The sequence below is a fragment of the Heterodontus francisci genome, chromosome 2, assembly GCF_036365525.1.
Source record: "Heterodontus francisci isolate sHetFra1 chromosome 2, sHetFra1.hap1, whole genome shotgun sequence".
NCBI classification, from domain to species: domain Eukaryota; kingdom Metazoa; phylum Chordata; class Chondrichthyes; order Heterodontiformes; family Heterodontidae; genus Heterodontus; species Heterodontus francisci.
This window is the reverse complement of record NC_090372.1, coordinates 16,706,800-16,724,289: the sequence shown is the minus strand read 5'-3', so window position 1 is coordinate 16,724,289 and position 17,490 is coordinate 16,706,800. Positions and strand designations below refer to the sequence as shown.

At 40.0% G+C, this 17,490-nt stretch overlaps 1 protein-coding gene across 4 annotated transcripts in view; it reads right to left on the bottom strand.

Annotated features, from left to right (window-relative positions):
• The window catches only part of LOC137382754 (regulation of nuclear pre-mRNA domain-containing protein 1B-like), a 61,081-nt gene that overhangs the window by 31,620 nt on the left and 11,971 nt on the right, over positions 1-17,490 (bottom strand). For 2 of the 4 annotated variants that reach the window (XM_068055149.1, XM_068055156.1), the window contains exons 3-7: positions 9,753-9,859; positions 9,554-9,651; positions 7,683-7,809; positions 7,390-7,565; positions 6,983-7,248 (exon numbers count right to left, since the gene is read on the bottom strand). In XM_068055149.1, coding sequence (XP_067911250.1) covers positions 7,102-7,248; positions 7,390-7,565; positions 7,683-7,809; positions 9,554-9,651; positions 9,753-9,859 — 655 coding nt within the window. In that variant the 3' untranslated portion in view covers positions 6,983-7,101. The remainder of the gene's footprint in view (positions 1-6,982; positions 7,249-7,389; positions 7,566-7,682; positions 7,810-9,553; positions 9,652-9,752; positions 9,860-17,490) is intronic. The other 2 variants (XM_068055129.1, XM_068055139.1) reach the window with 2 other exon arrangements.

Here is a 17,490-nt window from a genome sequence, read left to right as displayed (position 1 = left end):
AAAGTACTCCATTGACTGTAAAATGCTTTGGGATGTCTTGAGGTCATGAAAAGCATTGTATAAATTTAAGTCTTTCTTTACATGAATAAATCGCTCCTATGGGTTTTTTAATTGCAATATTAGTTATACCTCTAGGTGGAGTTGTCATAATGTTTACAATGTTACAAGTCATTTTATACAGCTTTAGATCCAAACAGCAGTAGCTGTCACTATAATTAGCACTGGTGAGTCAGCATACAGCTAGAAATCGAAACCTGTTTGGGCAGAAGCCTGTTCAACATATTTTCCCTGCGTCCAGATTTACTTGGAGAACCAGGTGGTCAATGATGAATTTCAATGAAAATGTACTTTAAAAATTAAAATATATATTTTTCTGTGACTCACTCTCAGTCTTATGTTAAGCATATGTTAAATCTATGTTAAGCACATTGGCTCTTCCTGCAAGTCTGATAAGTCTCAACTGATTCTCACCTCGCACTTCAATTGATCTACTGTAATAAAAAAAATCTCACTGATCTTTTATTTATACAATGACCAGTAAGCATCTCTGTCTGAGAATAGAATGTTAGTGCTGGTGCCTTACACTGAATTGCTCCTTCCAGGCAGAGTGCTTTCCTGGTTTTGGTTGCACCCATGGCAGTTTTGCATACCTCCTAATAGCTGACCAAACTGCCCCCAGATGTGAGACAGTGCTAGCTCCCAGCCAGAGTTTGCTAGTTTTACCCCCTCAACCCCAGGCTGACAGTGTGCATTATCCTAAACCACCCACTACCTTCCATAGATGAAAGTTTGTCAGCTCCCTGTCCAACAGAGGTGGTTTCCAAACATTTCTCCACCCATGTCCTCCCACTCTTCTCCCCATCTTCACAGCTTCTGCTCTTATTCTTCTCCCTGCTCCTTCCTCAGTCCAAAAGTGCTCTTCCTCTACCCTCCAGTCCTACTTGGCCTTCACTATCAGTGTGTGGTACCAAGGCAGATTGACTGTTATATTGACCAGGTATCACTAACCAACAAAAATAAATCAAGACCTGAAAGAGCAACTGGTGACAATTACTTCCAGCATTTGGGTGGCTCTGTGCACTCACATCTAGGTCTAGTATCTAATCCCAAATTGATGTGATAAATACAACTGTTCTTTCAGTTGTAAAGGTTATAAACAAAATTAAGTTTTGTTAGCATTAACCCAGTTGCTAATTATTAAACCATACTAAAATGCAAATATCAGGTCGTTAAAAGTCTGGCTCTATTATAGCCTAAATATCTTCTCCCCAGTGACAGCTTGCCCCAATAGAAGACAGCAGAGGAGGTCATTCAACATATTGTGCCTGTGCCAGTCCTTTGGAAACATTATGGAATTAGTCCCACTCCCCTGCTCTTTCCCATAGCCCTGCAAATGCTCCCTTTTCAAGTATTTGTTCAGTTCCCTTTTTGGAAGTTAAGACTGAATGTGCTTCCACCACCCATTATGTCAGTGCATTCCAGATCATAACTAGCTCCAGAAAAATAATTTTCCTCTTTCCCTTGGTTTTCTGGAAATTATTTTAAATCTGTATCCTCTGGTTATTGACCCTCCTGCCAGTGGAAACAGTTTCTCCCTATCTACTATAGTGGTGTCCCCATTCGTTGCCTGCTTATTCTGAAACATTGTTGAAATTAGGTTACCAAATTAGATGCAATCTCTTGGCAGGGTTTAACAAATTTACAGACACAAGTTCTTTAGGAACGGGACGCAGACAAGTATGAAGTCAGAAATAGATTATGTTTGTCCAGCCTGGAACTTGACTAGCTTCCATTTCATAAAATGTGCCATGCTATCCAACCTCTTGTATTTAAAATAAATTACGTGAACATTTTGGATAAAATCTTGTATTCACAGATAATTCCTTCCTGAATTTAATTTGGGGTATATTAATGAACCAGCGATCATGAATTCAGTACATCAAAAAATGTCACAGTTGAAAAAAATTAAATGCCTCATGCTACCTTCATCATAAACAAAGCAACTGCAGGCAAAAAGGTACCAGTTGCGTACTGTAGCTGTGGAACCAGAAGGCGAGTTTCAAAAATTACAAATAGGACAACGCACATGAATGGCACTTTGTCAGATGACTTTGGACATCCTCAATGCTTCACATACAAGGAATTACCTTTGTGGGTAAATGCAGTTGGCCCCACAAAAAGTAATGCAATGACTAGTTAACTTTGGTGGTGAAAGAGAAATGCTTGCCAGAGCAATGGGAGAACTGTTCTTTGAATAGTGCAGAGGATTTTTAATGTCCACTTGGCGAGACAGATAACACCTTGGTTAAATGCCAAACAGCATATTTTTTCTCTACTGAGTTTCAAGTGTTTACAAAATGCTGAATGTGGATATGCCAGAAATAAATTCAGTTCTTTTAAAACCACACCAAAGAGTAACACAAAATATGCCTGGATGGTAAACAGTCACATTCAATTTTCTCAACTATTTTCCTGCTGTAAAGAAAGTTTATAGCAAAGGTTATATATTTCAGTAATTGAGCAACTCCTAGAGTGCAAACAGCTGTTAAAACAGGGACCCTATCATATAAGCAGTCCAAATTATCAAATAGGGTAGGGTTACAATTTACAAAACAAGGAACGCTTCCTTTCCAATTAAAAAATTATACTGATCACTCAAAACAAAATATTAACTAACTTGAAATAGAAATTTCAGCACAGCCGCAAATGAAACACTCTTGCTCAGTTTTGCTATATGTTGTAAGCAAATGAATTTTTGAAGGAATACAATACTTGCCACTAACTAATTTACATTGTTGTTGGTGGAATATGTGCTTGCAAGGCAAAGTAAAAAAAATTACCTTTTTTTAAGCACTTACAGCCTTATAGTACTCATTAGTTGTGGGTTACTCAAAAGCTGTTCCAAAGATTTATCAACACTTCAGAAACAGAATAATCCCTAATGTTCAGGTAGGAGAGAGTAGTGAGAATAAACGAGAGTCCCTTAGAGGCTGAGATAGGAGAAATTATAAGTGGGGAATAAGGAAATGGTAGAGATTTAAACAAATACTTTGTGTCTGCCTTCATGTTAGAAGACAAAAAAAATCTGAAGTAGTGGGGAATCAAAGGGCTAATTCGAGTGAGGAACTTAAAGTAAATAAGAAAAAGTACTGGGGAAATTAATGGAATTGAAAGCCATTAAAAATGCCTTGAACCTGATGGCCTACAAACCAAGGTTCTAAAAGTTGGGGCTGCAGAGATAGTGGATGCATTGATAAGATTCGGGAACAGTCCAAGTGGATTGGAAGGTAGCAAATATAACACCGCTATTCAAGAGAGAGAAAACAAGGACCTTAAAGGCTAGTTAGTCTGACATTAGTCATTGGGAAAATACAGGAATTCATCATTAAGGAAGTGGTAACAGGGCACTTAGAAAATCATAATATTAGGCACAATGTAGTTTTATGGAAGTGTAATCATGTTTGACAAATCTATTAGTTTTTTGAGGGTACAACAGCAGAGTAGATAATGGGAACCAGTGGTTGTACTATATTTGGACTTTCAAAAGGTATTTGATAAGATGCCACATGAAAGGTTGTTACACAAGATAAGGGATTATGGGGCTGTTAACATGAATAGAGGATTGATTAAAGGACAGAAAACAGAGTAGGAATAAATGGATCATATTCAGGTTGGTAGCCTCTTACTAGTGGGGTACCACAACTATCAGTGCTGGGGTTTCACCTATCTACAAATTATGACTTAGATGAAGGGACAGAGTACAACGTATGCAAGTTTGCTGATGATACAAAGCTGGTTGAAAAAGTAAGCTGTAAGGACAGTCTGAAAAGGGATAGAGATAAGTTAAAAGAACAGGCACGAAGGTGGCAGATGGAGTATAATGTGGGGAAATGAGATATTATTCAGTGTGGTAGGAAGAATTTAAAAAAACTGAACATTTTTTTAAAATGTGAGAAACTATAAAATGTTGATTTTCAGAGGGATTTGGGTGTCCTTGTACAAGAAACTCAGTTAACATGCAGGTACAGTAAGATACAGCACCTGACAGCTGATCTCTTGGCTTCCATTGCAGCACAAGCAGAAGCCACCTAATGTCTGAGTGTTGTAGTGGAAGCTCTGACAGTAGTCATGAAATCTCAACTTGTTGCCATGCAGGCTCAGAATCTGAGTCTTGACAGGGTGGATGTGGAAGGATGTTTCCCCTTGCGGGAGAATCTAGAACTCGGGGTCACCCATTTAAGACAGAGATAAGAAATTTTTTCTGAGGGTCCCGAGTCTTTGGAATTCTCTTCCTCAAAAGGCAGTGGAAGCAGAGTCTTTTAATATTTTTAAAGCAGACGTATATAGATTCTTGATAAGCAAGGGGATGAAAGGTTATTGGGAGTAGGCGGGAATGTGGAATTGAGGTTATAATCAGATCAGCCATGATCTTATTGAATGGCAGAGTAGGCTCGAGGGGCCGAGTGGCCTACTCCTGCTCCTAATTCGTATGTATGTATTTAATTAGGAAGGCCGATAGTACAACAGCCTTTATTGCAAGGAGGTTGGAGCACGAGTGCAAGAAATCTTATTGCAATTGTGTAGGGCTTTGGCAAGATCACACCTGGAATAGTGTCACAGAAACTCAATCGCTACAGTGCAGGAGGCCTTTCTGCCCATCATGTCTGCACTTCTCCGAAAGATTAATTCACCTAGTGCCATTCCCTGCCTTCTCCCCATAACCCACAGCAGTTTTGGGTCTCCATACTTAAGGAAGGATACACTTGCTTTAGAGACAGTGCAACAAAGGTGCACTAGATTGATTTCTGGGAGGACAGGGTTAGTCTATGAGGATAGATTGAGTAGAATGGGCCAATACTCTGCAGTTTAAAAGAATGAGCAGTGATCCATTGAAACATAGATTCTGAGGGGCTGTTCCCTTGGCTGAAGAGTTTAGAACCAAAGGAAATACTCAGGATAAAGGGGCTGACCATTTCAGTCAGAGGAGGAGATAGTTCTTTACTTAGTATTGCGAATCTTTAGAACTCTCTACTCTAGAGGGCTGAGGATGCTCAGTAGTTGAGTATATAAGGCTGAGAGCAATTGCCTTTGAGTCCAAAAACTATCAAGGGATATGGGGTTTGGGTAGGAAAAGAGTTGAGGAGGATCAGCCATGATATCAAATGGTGAAGCAGACTTGAGGGGTCAAATGGTCTACTCCTGCTCCTATTTCTTATGTACATTTGTTACACAAAGCATTTAGAACTTCTTTGAATGCCACATTATGGAGAAAGGAATTTCCCCCCGCTAAAAAGTGGGTTGAAACTAATTTTACTTGAAATACTTAGGATTGTGCAAGAAATGCACTGTCTAGGATTGGCTAAAAAAAAAGTGAATTCCAAAGCTAAGAAGTTAGATTAAAATCTATGACACCACTTCAGTGCTCAGCAGAACTGAAGCAGCTGCTATTTTAATGCATATATGTGCTTTAAGCATATCAACTCTAAAAACGGATGGCCAGCAATGTTGGGAATAGCGTGTCTGTTGCCAGATATGAACTCAGAAACTCAGCGCTTAAACATCAAGTCTGCCAAACATCTGTACTTCAGTCAGGCAGGCCCAATCATATGAGAACAGCAAGTGCTGGAAATACTCAACAGGTCTGGCAGCATCTGTGGACAGAGAAAGAGTTAACTTTTCAGGTCTGTGACCTTGCATCAGAAGTGTTCTGATGAAGGGTCACAGACCTGAAATGTTAACTCTGTTTCTCTCTCCACAGATGCTGCCAGAACTGCTGAGTATTTCCGGCAGCTTGTTTTTATTTTAGAGTTCCAGCATCCGCAGCATTTTGCTCTTAGGCTCAATCACATCATGGTAAAATCTGGACGATTAATCAGGGTTAACTGAGCAATCAGAGGCCAATTATACATCACCACACAGCGATTTTGTAAAGTTAATATGCAAGTTACAGAGCTATGAAAGCCATAGAGTTTTCCTAGACACATGGGGGCAGTGCAACAAAACTGTTCAATGTAACTGCCAGACCTGCTGAGTATTTCTGGCACTTTCTGTTCTCATTTCAGAGTTCCAGCATCCGCAGTATTTTGTTCTTATTTTAGCGTTCAATGTAAAATTCATTTGAGATTTATATTGTTCTCTCCAATTCTTCTCCTTCCTTTCGGTATTGATCCATTTATTAGAATATCCACAATTAGCAGTCATCCTCTGGTGTCTCACCCAAATGGCCACTATTCACCAGAGCCTGGATGGTGGGTGGCAACAGGTAGGCAGAAAATATCTCAGCCGATCTCAAACGTGTCCTCAGCCAGTGACAATGGACGCAAGAGTTGCTGCATAGCAAATCAGTAGCAGGCACTTTGGCTGACTGTAGTTTGCCTACCCCAGAAGCACTGAGCCTGATTGTAGCACCCTACTACTGCTTCAGCTGACATCAGTCAATTCATAAATAACTGAGGACAAAACTTGGATTCTCCCTGGTCCTTATGGCTCAGATAAATGGGTACAACATCTGATGTCATGGGATGGGCCTTGAAGAATTATGTTCAAGACAGTTTCACCTTTGTTCGGTGCAAATGAACAGCACAAGACGATCATTCCATTCGTCTGAGCTGGATTCAGAAGCCTGGTCCCAGTCACACAAAAAAATGTAACATTTTATTAAGATTTTCACTTTCTAAAAATAAACCTAATAAAATTGCTATTAATAGAAGCAGGGGAAAAAAAAAAGCTGTGTGCATAAGCAACTGGAGTAGGCTATTCAGCCCCTCAAGCCTGTTCTGCCATTCAATTAGATAATGACTGATCTGTACCTTAACTCCATTCACTTGCATTGGTTCCATACCTCTTAATATCCTTGGCCTAACAAAAACCTAATCAGTTTTTAAATTTTCAATTGAATTAAATTAGCCTTATTTGAGAAAGAATAATCATGAAACTTAGAGAAAACAAGGCTGTAAGCAAACTGCAAGATTAGATTGGATACCTTTTCAATGTATATTCTGTGCAGACAAGGTAAGTCCTACTGCCTCTTTAGAATGCACGTTTCTTGAAAGGGGCCTTGCAACTGCAAAGTCAATTTATCTTTGGCTCCAAAGGTCATCATTATTGTAATAGGGTCTGTACCTGAGCTATCCTGCTCAAAATGAGAACACAACACATATTGTTTCTTTGTGGTTTGTTTATTTCTTTAATCGGAAGACTGTCAAGTGATTGAAGACCAGCAATGTGTGGCATATCCACGCCCACCATCTGTAACAGAAGCTATGGATAGTTAATAAAATCAACTATCGAGTGGAAAAAAAACAGTAATATTTAGGTACTTACCCCAGCATCCTAAAAATATGGTTTGCTTTAAAACAAAAAAGTAACAAGTGAAAAAAAATTACGCACTTCCAGTTTACGCTCCTTCTCTGCTAGGATTTCGTTTTGACTACGGATGTAATCAGCCAGCATACGTGCCAACTGCTTGCGATCTTCCAGTTCTGCAGCCAGTCTGCCATTGTAGTCTGCCAAGAGCAGGCAGGCCTCATCCACTGTTTTTGAAAGTCTGTCTGCTGACTCTTTGTCTAAATTGGAACCATAAACCACATAACATTACATTCACAAGAAATTTGTACGACTATTAATTCATTTTAAAATTTCAAAGCAAGCAATTTTATATTGTTTATGAAGTCTCTGCTTACCTGTTATTTTATCTAATAGGGAAACATCTTGAACCTCTGGCGGCAATGATGCAATCTTCTGTCGAACGGCTGCATCACCAGAAGCTGCATTTTCCAGCTCTTGCAATGATTTAATTAGATCCTCAGTCTGACACAAAACAAAAAATGGTGAGATGAAGGATGGTCTTGCCTGGATCGCAAATTGCCATTCTTTGGTAACTGCACAGCTTTGTTAAATATATGTGGTACAACTGCTTACATAAGTGAAAAGAAATGTTCATCGGGTGGAGCACATATGTACTTGTATGAAGCTGAAAATCACAATGCATTAGCTCCCTGTTCTTACTGTGAACTTAAACAGTTCTGCAAGGAGTTATTGTACTGTAAACTTGTCCACTGGTTGATCTCAAGGTTGAATGGACGTGCGAGCTGAAGTGAATGACATCAGCCAGTACTCAAATTTCAGTACACCAAAGATTTCTTTTTATACAAAAATGATTTTTGATGGGCAAAAAGGGGCAAAGCAATGGGAAATTGTTCAGAGAAACTTGCTTAGTGAAAAAACAAACTATGTGGCATTTTGCAACTTAAGCCAGTATGACATCCAAATGGACCTTTTTTTCCATTATTTAGTCTCATGTCATTTATACATTATGGTATTTAACTTGAAAATTTATAGCTTTACATTAAAATTATATATATTTTGATAGCGTCAGGAAAATAAAATACACAATGCCTATATTAGAACTGTAAGGTTCAATCTTCATGTAGTTTGAACTGTTAAATTAGGACTGCTATAAGAGAGACAGACTAGAAAGGGGTATCCCTCAACAAGACAGATGTACAAATATTCTAATACAACACAAAAACAAAATCACTGCAAATTAACCTCCATGTTGCACTACCGTTTGCGGTGTAAAGTGCATTGTAGATATTCCAAACTGTGTTCCCGTTAATGTACTATAATCTTTTTTGAGGACATTTGGCCCATCGAGTCCATGCAAGCTCTCTGCAGTCAGTCCCATTCCCCCACTCGATGTCTTTTGCTCTACAACTTTTTCTTTTGCGTGTCCACCCAATTTCCTTTTGAAATTATTGATTGTTTCTGCTTCCATCACCCACATGGGCAGTGAGTTCCAGGTCATTACCATTCACTGCGTAAAGAGAGTTCTTTCTCACATTCCCCCTGGATCTCTTGCCCAGAACCATCAATCTGTGTCCCCCTAGTCCTTGTACCAGTTAATGGGAACAGCTTTTCCTTGTCTAACTTACCCAAGCTTGTCACAATCTTGTACACCTCTATCAAATCTCCTCAATCTCCTTTGCTTTGAGAACTACCCCAACTTTTCCAACCTAACCTTGCAATTAAAATCCCCCATCCCAGGAATCATTCTGGTAATATTGAGAAAACACGTGAGAAAATTGAATAGGCAATTAACACTGATACTCTTCAAAATTTCAACAGAGACATCTATCAATAACAGGTTCAATTGGTTTAATAACTAATAGTTCGCATCACAGACCAACAAAGTATTTACCAAAATCGAAAGTAGGGAACTGAAAAACTATTAACTATTACATATTCATGCAACATGAATTACTTATTTTCTCCCTAAGGGAGAGACACTAACACATTTTACTTTGTGGGTAAAAGAAAGAAAACATTTTGCAAAGTTCTCAAAGACAGGGTAGAATTAGAAAAAAGGTCTGCTGTGAAGAGAATGATGATCGGCTGATTGGAATTTGCAAATTCCACAGACCGTGATCGCAACCTTGAATTCTGACCTTAAGAGTTCCGTTGAAACCTGTTATTGGATTTTTGTCAGATTTACATAGCTATATGCAATTTATGCAATGGTTGTTTTATTTTCTATTAAATAAACTGGCACTACCTCTGGTGGTTCTTTAGGTGTACTGTTGGAAAGATAGTCGCCATCATCTTCCTCCTGTATTTGTTCAAAGGTACGTTTCTTGGTCTTTTTTTCAGTTGCTTAATGGGCAGCAAAAGACATTAAAATTTACTTTCCAAAGTCAATAGATAAGAGAAGTCATTGAGCCATCTGCTGCTGAGGTCTACGTATTCATACTTACAAAGAATCTGCTTAAGCTGGTCAATGAAGTTGTTTTCATAAACCATCCTCTCTTGCCAAATAGCTAACACTCTTTCCAAATGCTTCTTGCAATTCTCATCAGATTCACTGTTAAGAAAGAAAAGCAACACCCGATTAGTCAATTTTATCTCCAAAAAGACATAGCTGTGCCCAATTCATCGTCAAAATGTAACCAAACTGGCCTGCAACATCTATTTCATGGGGTGCGATCAAATTAGAAAGCCATACATTTGTAGTGTCATTTCAGTGTTTGAATTAAAGGCTTGCTCAGGTCAGAAAATAAAACCCGACCCGATCCCGACAAAACCACATCGGACCCGAGCCCGACCAGTACTGTACTGTACTGTACGTGTGTAGACTAGAGTCCTGACAGTGATCATTTTATATTTTTATATAAATACTGTATATTTTATAATAATCATTCAGGACCTGCCTGGTCACTGCATCTCAGCTGCTCACTCAATAAACTTGCAAGTATTTCAACCTGTAAAGCAGGAGTCTAGGGAATGTATAATATTTTCTGAGCCTTCAGGCAATTGCTGTGTTTATTTTAAGCAATACAGATACTGGTACAGTGTGGTACAACCTGACTGGACACAACTCCGTGGGTTTCTATTTAACTCGTGACCAATGACTTTGTGGCTCCAATCTCCATCTTTTTAAACAACCTTTCAAGTCCAAATAATACTGTATGTGTCTGGCCCGACCCGAGCCCGAAAACTGGACCCAAAAGAGCGACCCGACCCGTCGCTGGGTTTGGGTTGGGTAGCAGTTTGAATGACCCATTTTAAAGAGTTTTTTAAAAAATTTAGAATTCTAACTGAAGCTTCTTTCCTTTCCCTCCATCACAAAAAATATATTATGGCAATGACCAGTTTGTTTGGAACATATAAGCACAAACAATATTTGCTAGGATTAGAGTACAGACATAACAGATAAAGATAAAAAAAAGCCATCAGTCCATTTGATCTCATTAGTCAGGATACCAATCCCACTATCTCCCCAATACAGCATCTATTGCGCCTTAACTCAGTCCAGTGCCCAGCCTCAATCATCTCTTGAACCCCTTTCAGTTGTTGATCACTTAAATACTAGTTGACATTTGTCCTAAGCTCGGTTCGTCTTGCTGCTCCCACAAATTTGAAAATATTGTTTCTTTCTCTATCCTTTTATGTATCTTCTATACCTTTAAGGTTCTTTCTCTAGTCATCTCTTTTCAAGGCTGAAAAGTTCCATTTCAACTAATTGTTTATCACAGCTTCTCCCTCTAACAGTAGTTTGCTACTCTCCTCTAGCCCACTTTGTGCTGTCAACAATTCTTCAGTGGTAGCTGTCAGAAGGTTGTAAGTTCAAGTCCACTCCAGAGACTTGAGCACATAATCTAGCCTGGCACTCCAGTGCAGTAAAGAGGAAGTACTGTTGGAGGAGCCATCTTCTGAATCAGACATTAAACCAAGTCCCTGTCTGCCCTCATGTGTACATAAAAGATCCCCTGGCACGATTTCGAAGAGGAGCAGGGGAATTCTTCCCAGTGTCCTGACCAATATCTATCCCACAACCAGCATCACAAAACAAAAACAAAAATTGGTTACTATCACATTGCTGCTTGTGGGAGCTTGCTATGCACAAATTGGCTACTGCAGTTTGTACATAACAGTGACCACACTACAAAAAGTACTTCATTGGCCTTAAAGCGCTTTGGGCATCTGGAGGTCACAAAAAGTGCACTGTTAAAATTCAAGTCTTTCTTTCTTTGGATGCCCTCTTTACATGGCAGTGACCAAGTTTTTAAAACAGTCCTTCCCGCAAGACCTGAATAGAGCACTGTACAATTTCAGCATGATCCTTGGGGGATTTGAACAATTGATCTGGCAATATAACCCAGTACATTTTAATAGTTGTCTTGCACTATTTGGGCACGGCAAGCAAGTTAGTTAATATTTCATCTTTCAACTTCCCATTTGGTAAGTTCTATTCCACGCATTCAATTCATATGCCTCTTTTTTCCTTCCAATATTCAATAATTTGCATTTTCTTGCATCAGAAGTACATTTGTCATTGATCAGTCCAGATGCAAACACCAATCCCTCTGTAAAATCATGACTATCCAGAGTTCACAATTACCCTTAGCATGAGCCAGAATTTTGCACCTCTCCACCCCCCCCACCGGAGCAGAATGGTGGCAGGTGGTGGTGGGGTCATAAAATTGAGTTGCAGGCGGAATGTACAGTTCCTGACGCCTTCCCAGCCTGCTGCAAATTTACAAGGGGTGGTGGCGGTGAGAAACTGCCCGCCCACCTGCCCCAGACCAACCAAGGCTAAGTGGCCAATTATCTGCCGCTTAAGGGCCACCTCCTTCGGCTGCAGGCATTTTACCAGTGGCCAGCTGAGGACCCCCAGGAGGCTGCCCAGCAAAACCTGGCAGCCTCCTTGCAGGCTGGACACCCCTCACAGCCCAACTGCCCCACTACACAATACCTTCCCCCCACTCCCCTCGCCAGGGCCTGGCCAACTGCCCCCGGCAAGGCCCCAACTTATCCTCATCCCTGGGCTGGCATCCCTCTTGCTGCTGTGGCTGGGTGTAGTCCCAGCAGTGGCTACCGCTCCTCGTGACATTACTGGGACTGAGGGCTGCCAGCCCGTTTATTTGGTCGGCAGCTCTTGGAGGCAGGACTTCCTGTCTTAGAGGGGTGGATGTCCAGCCCATGGCCAATTAAGGGCTTGGGAGGCGTAAAATCCTGGTGTGGTACCCAGGCTCGCCTCCCACCAAATGTAAAATTCTGCAAAATTTGAAATTACAAAGATTGCATATCCAGCTCATCTATGTACACCAGAAGTCGTCAACAGCAGCAACTTGTAATTTAACAGCACCTTTAACAGAGTAAAATGTTCCAAGGTGCTTCACAGGAGCAACAAAATTTGACACCAAGCCACATAAGGAGACTTGGGGCAGATGACCAAAAGCTTGGTCAAAGAGGTAGGCTTTAAGAAGCGTCTTAAAGGAAAGAGAGCTAGAAAGGCAGAGGGGTTTAGGGAGGGAATTCCAGAGCTTAGGGCCTAGGCAGCTGAAGGCACAGCCACCAATGGCAGAGCAATTAAAATGGGGGATGCTCAGAGAACAGAATTGGAGCACCACAGATATGAGTGTGTAGGGCTGAAGGAGGATACAGAGATATGGAGGGGGTGAGGTTACAGAGGAATTTTAATACCAATGTGTTGCTTACCCAGGAGCCAATGTATATCAGCAAGCACATGGGTGACATGTGAATGGGACTTGGTACAAATTAAGAATATGGGTAGAGTTCTGGATGAGCTCAAGTTTATGGAAAATCGAAGATGGCATGCCAGCCAGAAATGCATTGGAATAGTCATGTTGAAGCTGCAACAGTCTCCAGTACCATAACTGTAAAGCCATGGTCATGTAGTAGTTATGGCATTGCAGTAGCAACCGAGAGATAGAGAAATTGAATTCAATAAATATGGTGAGCTAGCACCAGGAAAAAAAAAACCTGAAAGTTCTCAGATAGCTGTAAACAAATTGTACGTACTTAAGGAACAGAAACCTGCAACCCTACCCAGGCTGACCTATGCAGGACTCCTGCATGTGGCTGACTCTTATGCTCCTTGAAGTGACCCAGAAAGCCACTTGAAGGCCCACCACAACCATATTAGGATGGGTAATAAATGTACATACCAATGCAACCCACATCCTGACAAAGTTAAAGAAGATCCGCAACTTCCAACTCAAATTCGCGCCTTGTCCTAAATACCCACTGAATTTGGTTTGTAAATTTTGCCTCATGTGGCACTGGTCTTTCGAAAAATCTAGGCATATAATATCACGTGGCTTTTCCTCTCCAGCAATTCAGTGTGTCAAATCTTCAACAAAATGTAATCAATACAATTCAGCCGTTCTGAAGCTGTATTTGTTAAGCATTTTCATATTCTTCAGTCAGCTTATTGATTTCATTGGTTTATTATTGAAGTCAGGCTAATGTATCTGTAATTGCAAGATATTCTCAGACAAGCTTCTCAGATACAGGTATTACTTTGGCTTTTTGCAGGCTGTTAAAACTTTTCCACTATCCTGGACTCCATCAACATGAGCATTAGTGCTTTACAAATTGCTCAGTACCCAGAGATATAATTCATGTCAGTTTTCATTTTTGAACTTGACTACAATCTCTTGGTGTATTTAAGTAACAAAACCTTTGGGCCTTTGACATTGGTGATATATTCTTATTGTCTTTCCCAATAAAAGCTAGAATGCGTAGTCTTTTGTAAGCTTACAATCACAGTCATCTTCACTTTCAACGTCATATGGGTCCTTTAGGCTCTTGCCTTCCTCCAGGCTGTCCAATTGCTGTTAAAATGATGGAATATCTTTCAGTATCACCTTGCAGCTTCTGGGATTCCATTTTGTCATGTTTCAGGATTGAGACTTTTTTTTCAAAAAAGGATTCAAAAGTAAGTTACTTCAATGTTGATTTTTTGTAAGCAAAATGTACTCACTAGTTACAAAGGCATCTATACAAAAGACACTTAAAATGCTAAATGGAAATTGCTTTCCCTAGAGGCTAAAACAATAAGCAGTTTGCAGGTTTGTGCAGGCAATCAAAAACTATCTTGCACCCATGTTAAAAGCTTTGATCCTGGTCCATGGAGGGAGACAGAAAGAAAGTGCAGAGGATAAAAGGCCTTATAAAACAGGGAGGCTACAAAAGCATCAGGCTTTTAAACAATATTGTGAAAGGTTTAGGCAGGTTCAGAAATGGTGAAAGTACAGTTAGAAGGCTCACTAATATGGGGAACTGTAGCATTTTCTTTGTTTTATATTACATGAAGGTATGTCATATGGATTGAATTCAATGACTTTGGTCGTAATAACTGCTCAGAATATTTACCTAATTGAAATCAAGCAATGTAAATTAACCGTTTGACCTATTTAACCATGTTTGCTTAGTTTATCTACAGACAGGTTGTAGTACAGTCACAACTTGCATTTATATTGTGCCTTTAGCATAGTGAAATGTCCCAAGGCATTCCACAGTAGTGCTATCAAATAAAATTTGACAGTAACATAAGGAGATATTAGGACAGATGACCAAATGTTTACTCAAAGGAGGAGGTTTTAAGGACTGTCTTAAAAGGAGGAAAGGTAGAGAGGCAGAGAGGTTTAAGAAGGGAATTCTAAAACTTGGGGCCTAGACAGCTGAAGGCATGGCTACCAATATTGGAGAGATGCAAATCGGGCATGCTGGTGTAGCCAGAAATGGAGAAGTGGTCGTAGGACTAGAGGTGGATAGGGAGGAGTGAGGCCATGGAATGATTTGAAAATAAGGACAAGAATTTCAAAATCAAGGCATTGTTTGACTGGGAACCAATGTAGGCCAGCGAGCACAGGAGACGTGTATAAAAGACAAAGATCTGGTTGAAGTCAAAGTGGGTACGATTTATACAACTCTGGGTTACGTGGCCATTAGGCCATACAATTCAACTGCTACAGAAGATACGCAGATTGCTTTTAGAGCATTTTTATTTATTTTGCCTCATATCCCTCAAGTTTCCCCTTCTGAAGTAGTATGCTATGGTATAGCTGCATTCCTGCACAGTTGAAGTCAGACTTGCTGTGCAATAGCTATCATGCCTCAACTGCTGCTACTCCCTGAAGAGTCAACGCTGGGACTGACAAGAGGAAGGAATTAAAAACATCCTTAAAACAAGAACAATCTCTTGATTTATTGTAAGCCTGAACATAACTAGGTTAAATTAGTCATTCCAGTTCAGTATTTTTCCCTTTATTCAATCACTTAATTTACATTCAAATCACATCATTCCACTCAACATTACTCTGCACTCCTTTTCACCCTAAACTACACAAACAATGTTGTCTCGCCTACAAGTCAGAAGGGTGTGGGTTCAAGCCCCACTCCGGAGACCTGATCAGCACAACGCAGGCTGACACTTCAGTGCAGTACTGAGGGAAAGCTACACTATCAGAGATGCCATGTTTCAGATGAGGCATGATTTCAAAATTCCACCTTGTGTCTCAGGTGGACATAAAAGATCCCATGGCAATATGTGAATATGAGCAGGAGGGTTCACCCAGAGTTTTGGCCAGCATTTATCCATCATCACTAAAAACTGATTACCTGGTGATTTCTCTTACTGTGTGCAATTTGGCTGCTGAGGTTCCTTACATTGGCTCAGTGGTAGCACTCTCACCTGAGTCAGAAGATTATGGGTTTAGGTCCCACTCCAGAAACTTGAGCCCACAAGCTACGCTGACATCTCAGTGCAGTATTGAACGAGTGTTGCGTTGTTAGTGGTGGAATTAGATGAGACATTAATTCAAGGCCCTATCTGCCCTCACATGGACTGAAAAGATTCCAAGGCACTATGCAAAGAGCAGCAGGGGAGCTCGCACAATGTCTTGGCTAATACTCATCCCTCAATCGACTTCATTACATAATAATAAAAAAAAAAGAGGTTGTTTCATTGTTTTCTGGGAGCCTGCTGTGCGCAAAGTGCTGCCACATTTTCTACGTTACAACAGTGACTACACTTAAGTATTTCATTGCCTTGGGACATTCCTAGGTTGTGAAAGGTGCTATATAAATGCATGCTCTTTCTATTGCAACAATAAATACACTTTAAAAGTACTTCATTGGTTGTCCAGTACCTTTCAACTTTCTGAAGCCATGAAAGGGGTGATTTGAATGCAAATGCTTTCTTTTAAGAGCTTTTCCCCATATAATTCCATTGAATTTGAGTCCATCCGTTCATTTTCAAGCTGGATTGCTTTGTCATTAATTTCCATTAAATACAGTAAAAACAGAAAACAACTTTTGCTTTACACCCAAACGTCTTTTTCATGTTATAGCCACCTAAGCAACGTTTGGCCAAAGGCAAAAGGGCCAGAGTTTCCACTTTAGGCGCAATCAGCGATTCCGGAGCAGTACTCCACAACGTCACCCCCCCACCACGCCCTCAATTCCCAAGTTTCTTCACAAACTCGTGCATATCACCAAGTACACCAATCTACTTTGAACCAGTGCAATCATGCAGTATTTTGAAAGTTATTTTTAAAAATTGCTTTCAAAACTATTCCTAGATGTATCTCATGGCAGCAACTTGGTAAAGTTTGATTAATAAAGCTACAAATAGGTTTGATCACAAAAAAAATAGGGTTATCACAAAATTAAGTATTTCAAATCAGTATCAATCCACCAATGAATGATTTAATTTTAAATTATTGAAAATGAATCAGAAAATGTACAAAACTATTTTCTAGTTATACCAGCATAGAGTATTCAGTTGCTTTGTAATTCAAAAAATGCCTGTTGGTGTCCTTTGCCCAAAAGATTCAGCTTAATCTTTAGAGCCCCCTCAAGGGCTTGCTAACCAGCAATTTTCATTGAGAGTTTCTGCTAATTAAGTCGACCTGGGAGGATAGCCCATTGTGGGCAGGGCCTGATTCTAGTACAATGTTTTTACAACTAGCTCGAAAAATTTCAGATTTTAGAGTTACACTAAATGCAACTTGCGCTTAAAATTCTGCAATCTTTTGTGCCAGTTATGGTGATAGAGAGAATTGACCCGAAAAAAACCTGCCTAACCAAGTGGTAACTCCAGGCCAACTTGTCACAGTAAAAATCAATTTTAAGCCATTTTATTACGTATATTTTAAGACCCAACTATATATATGGGTTCATAAA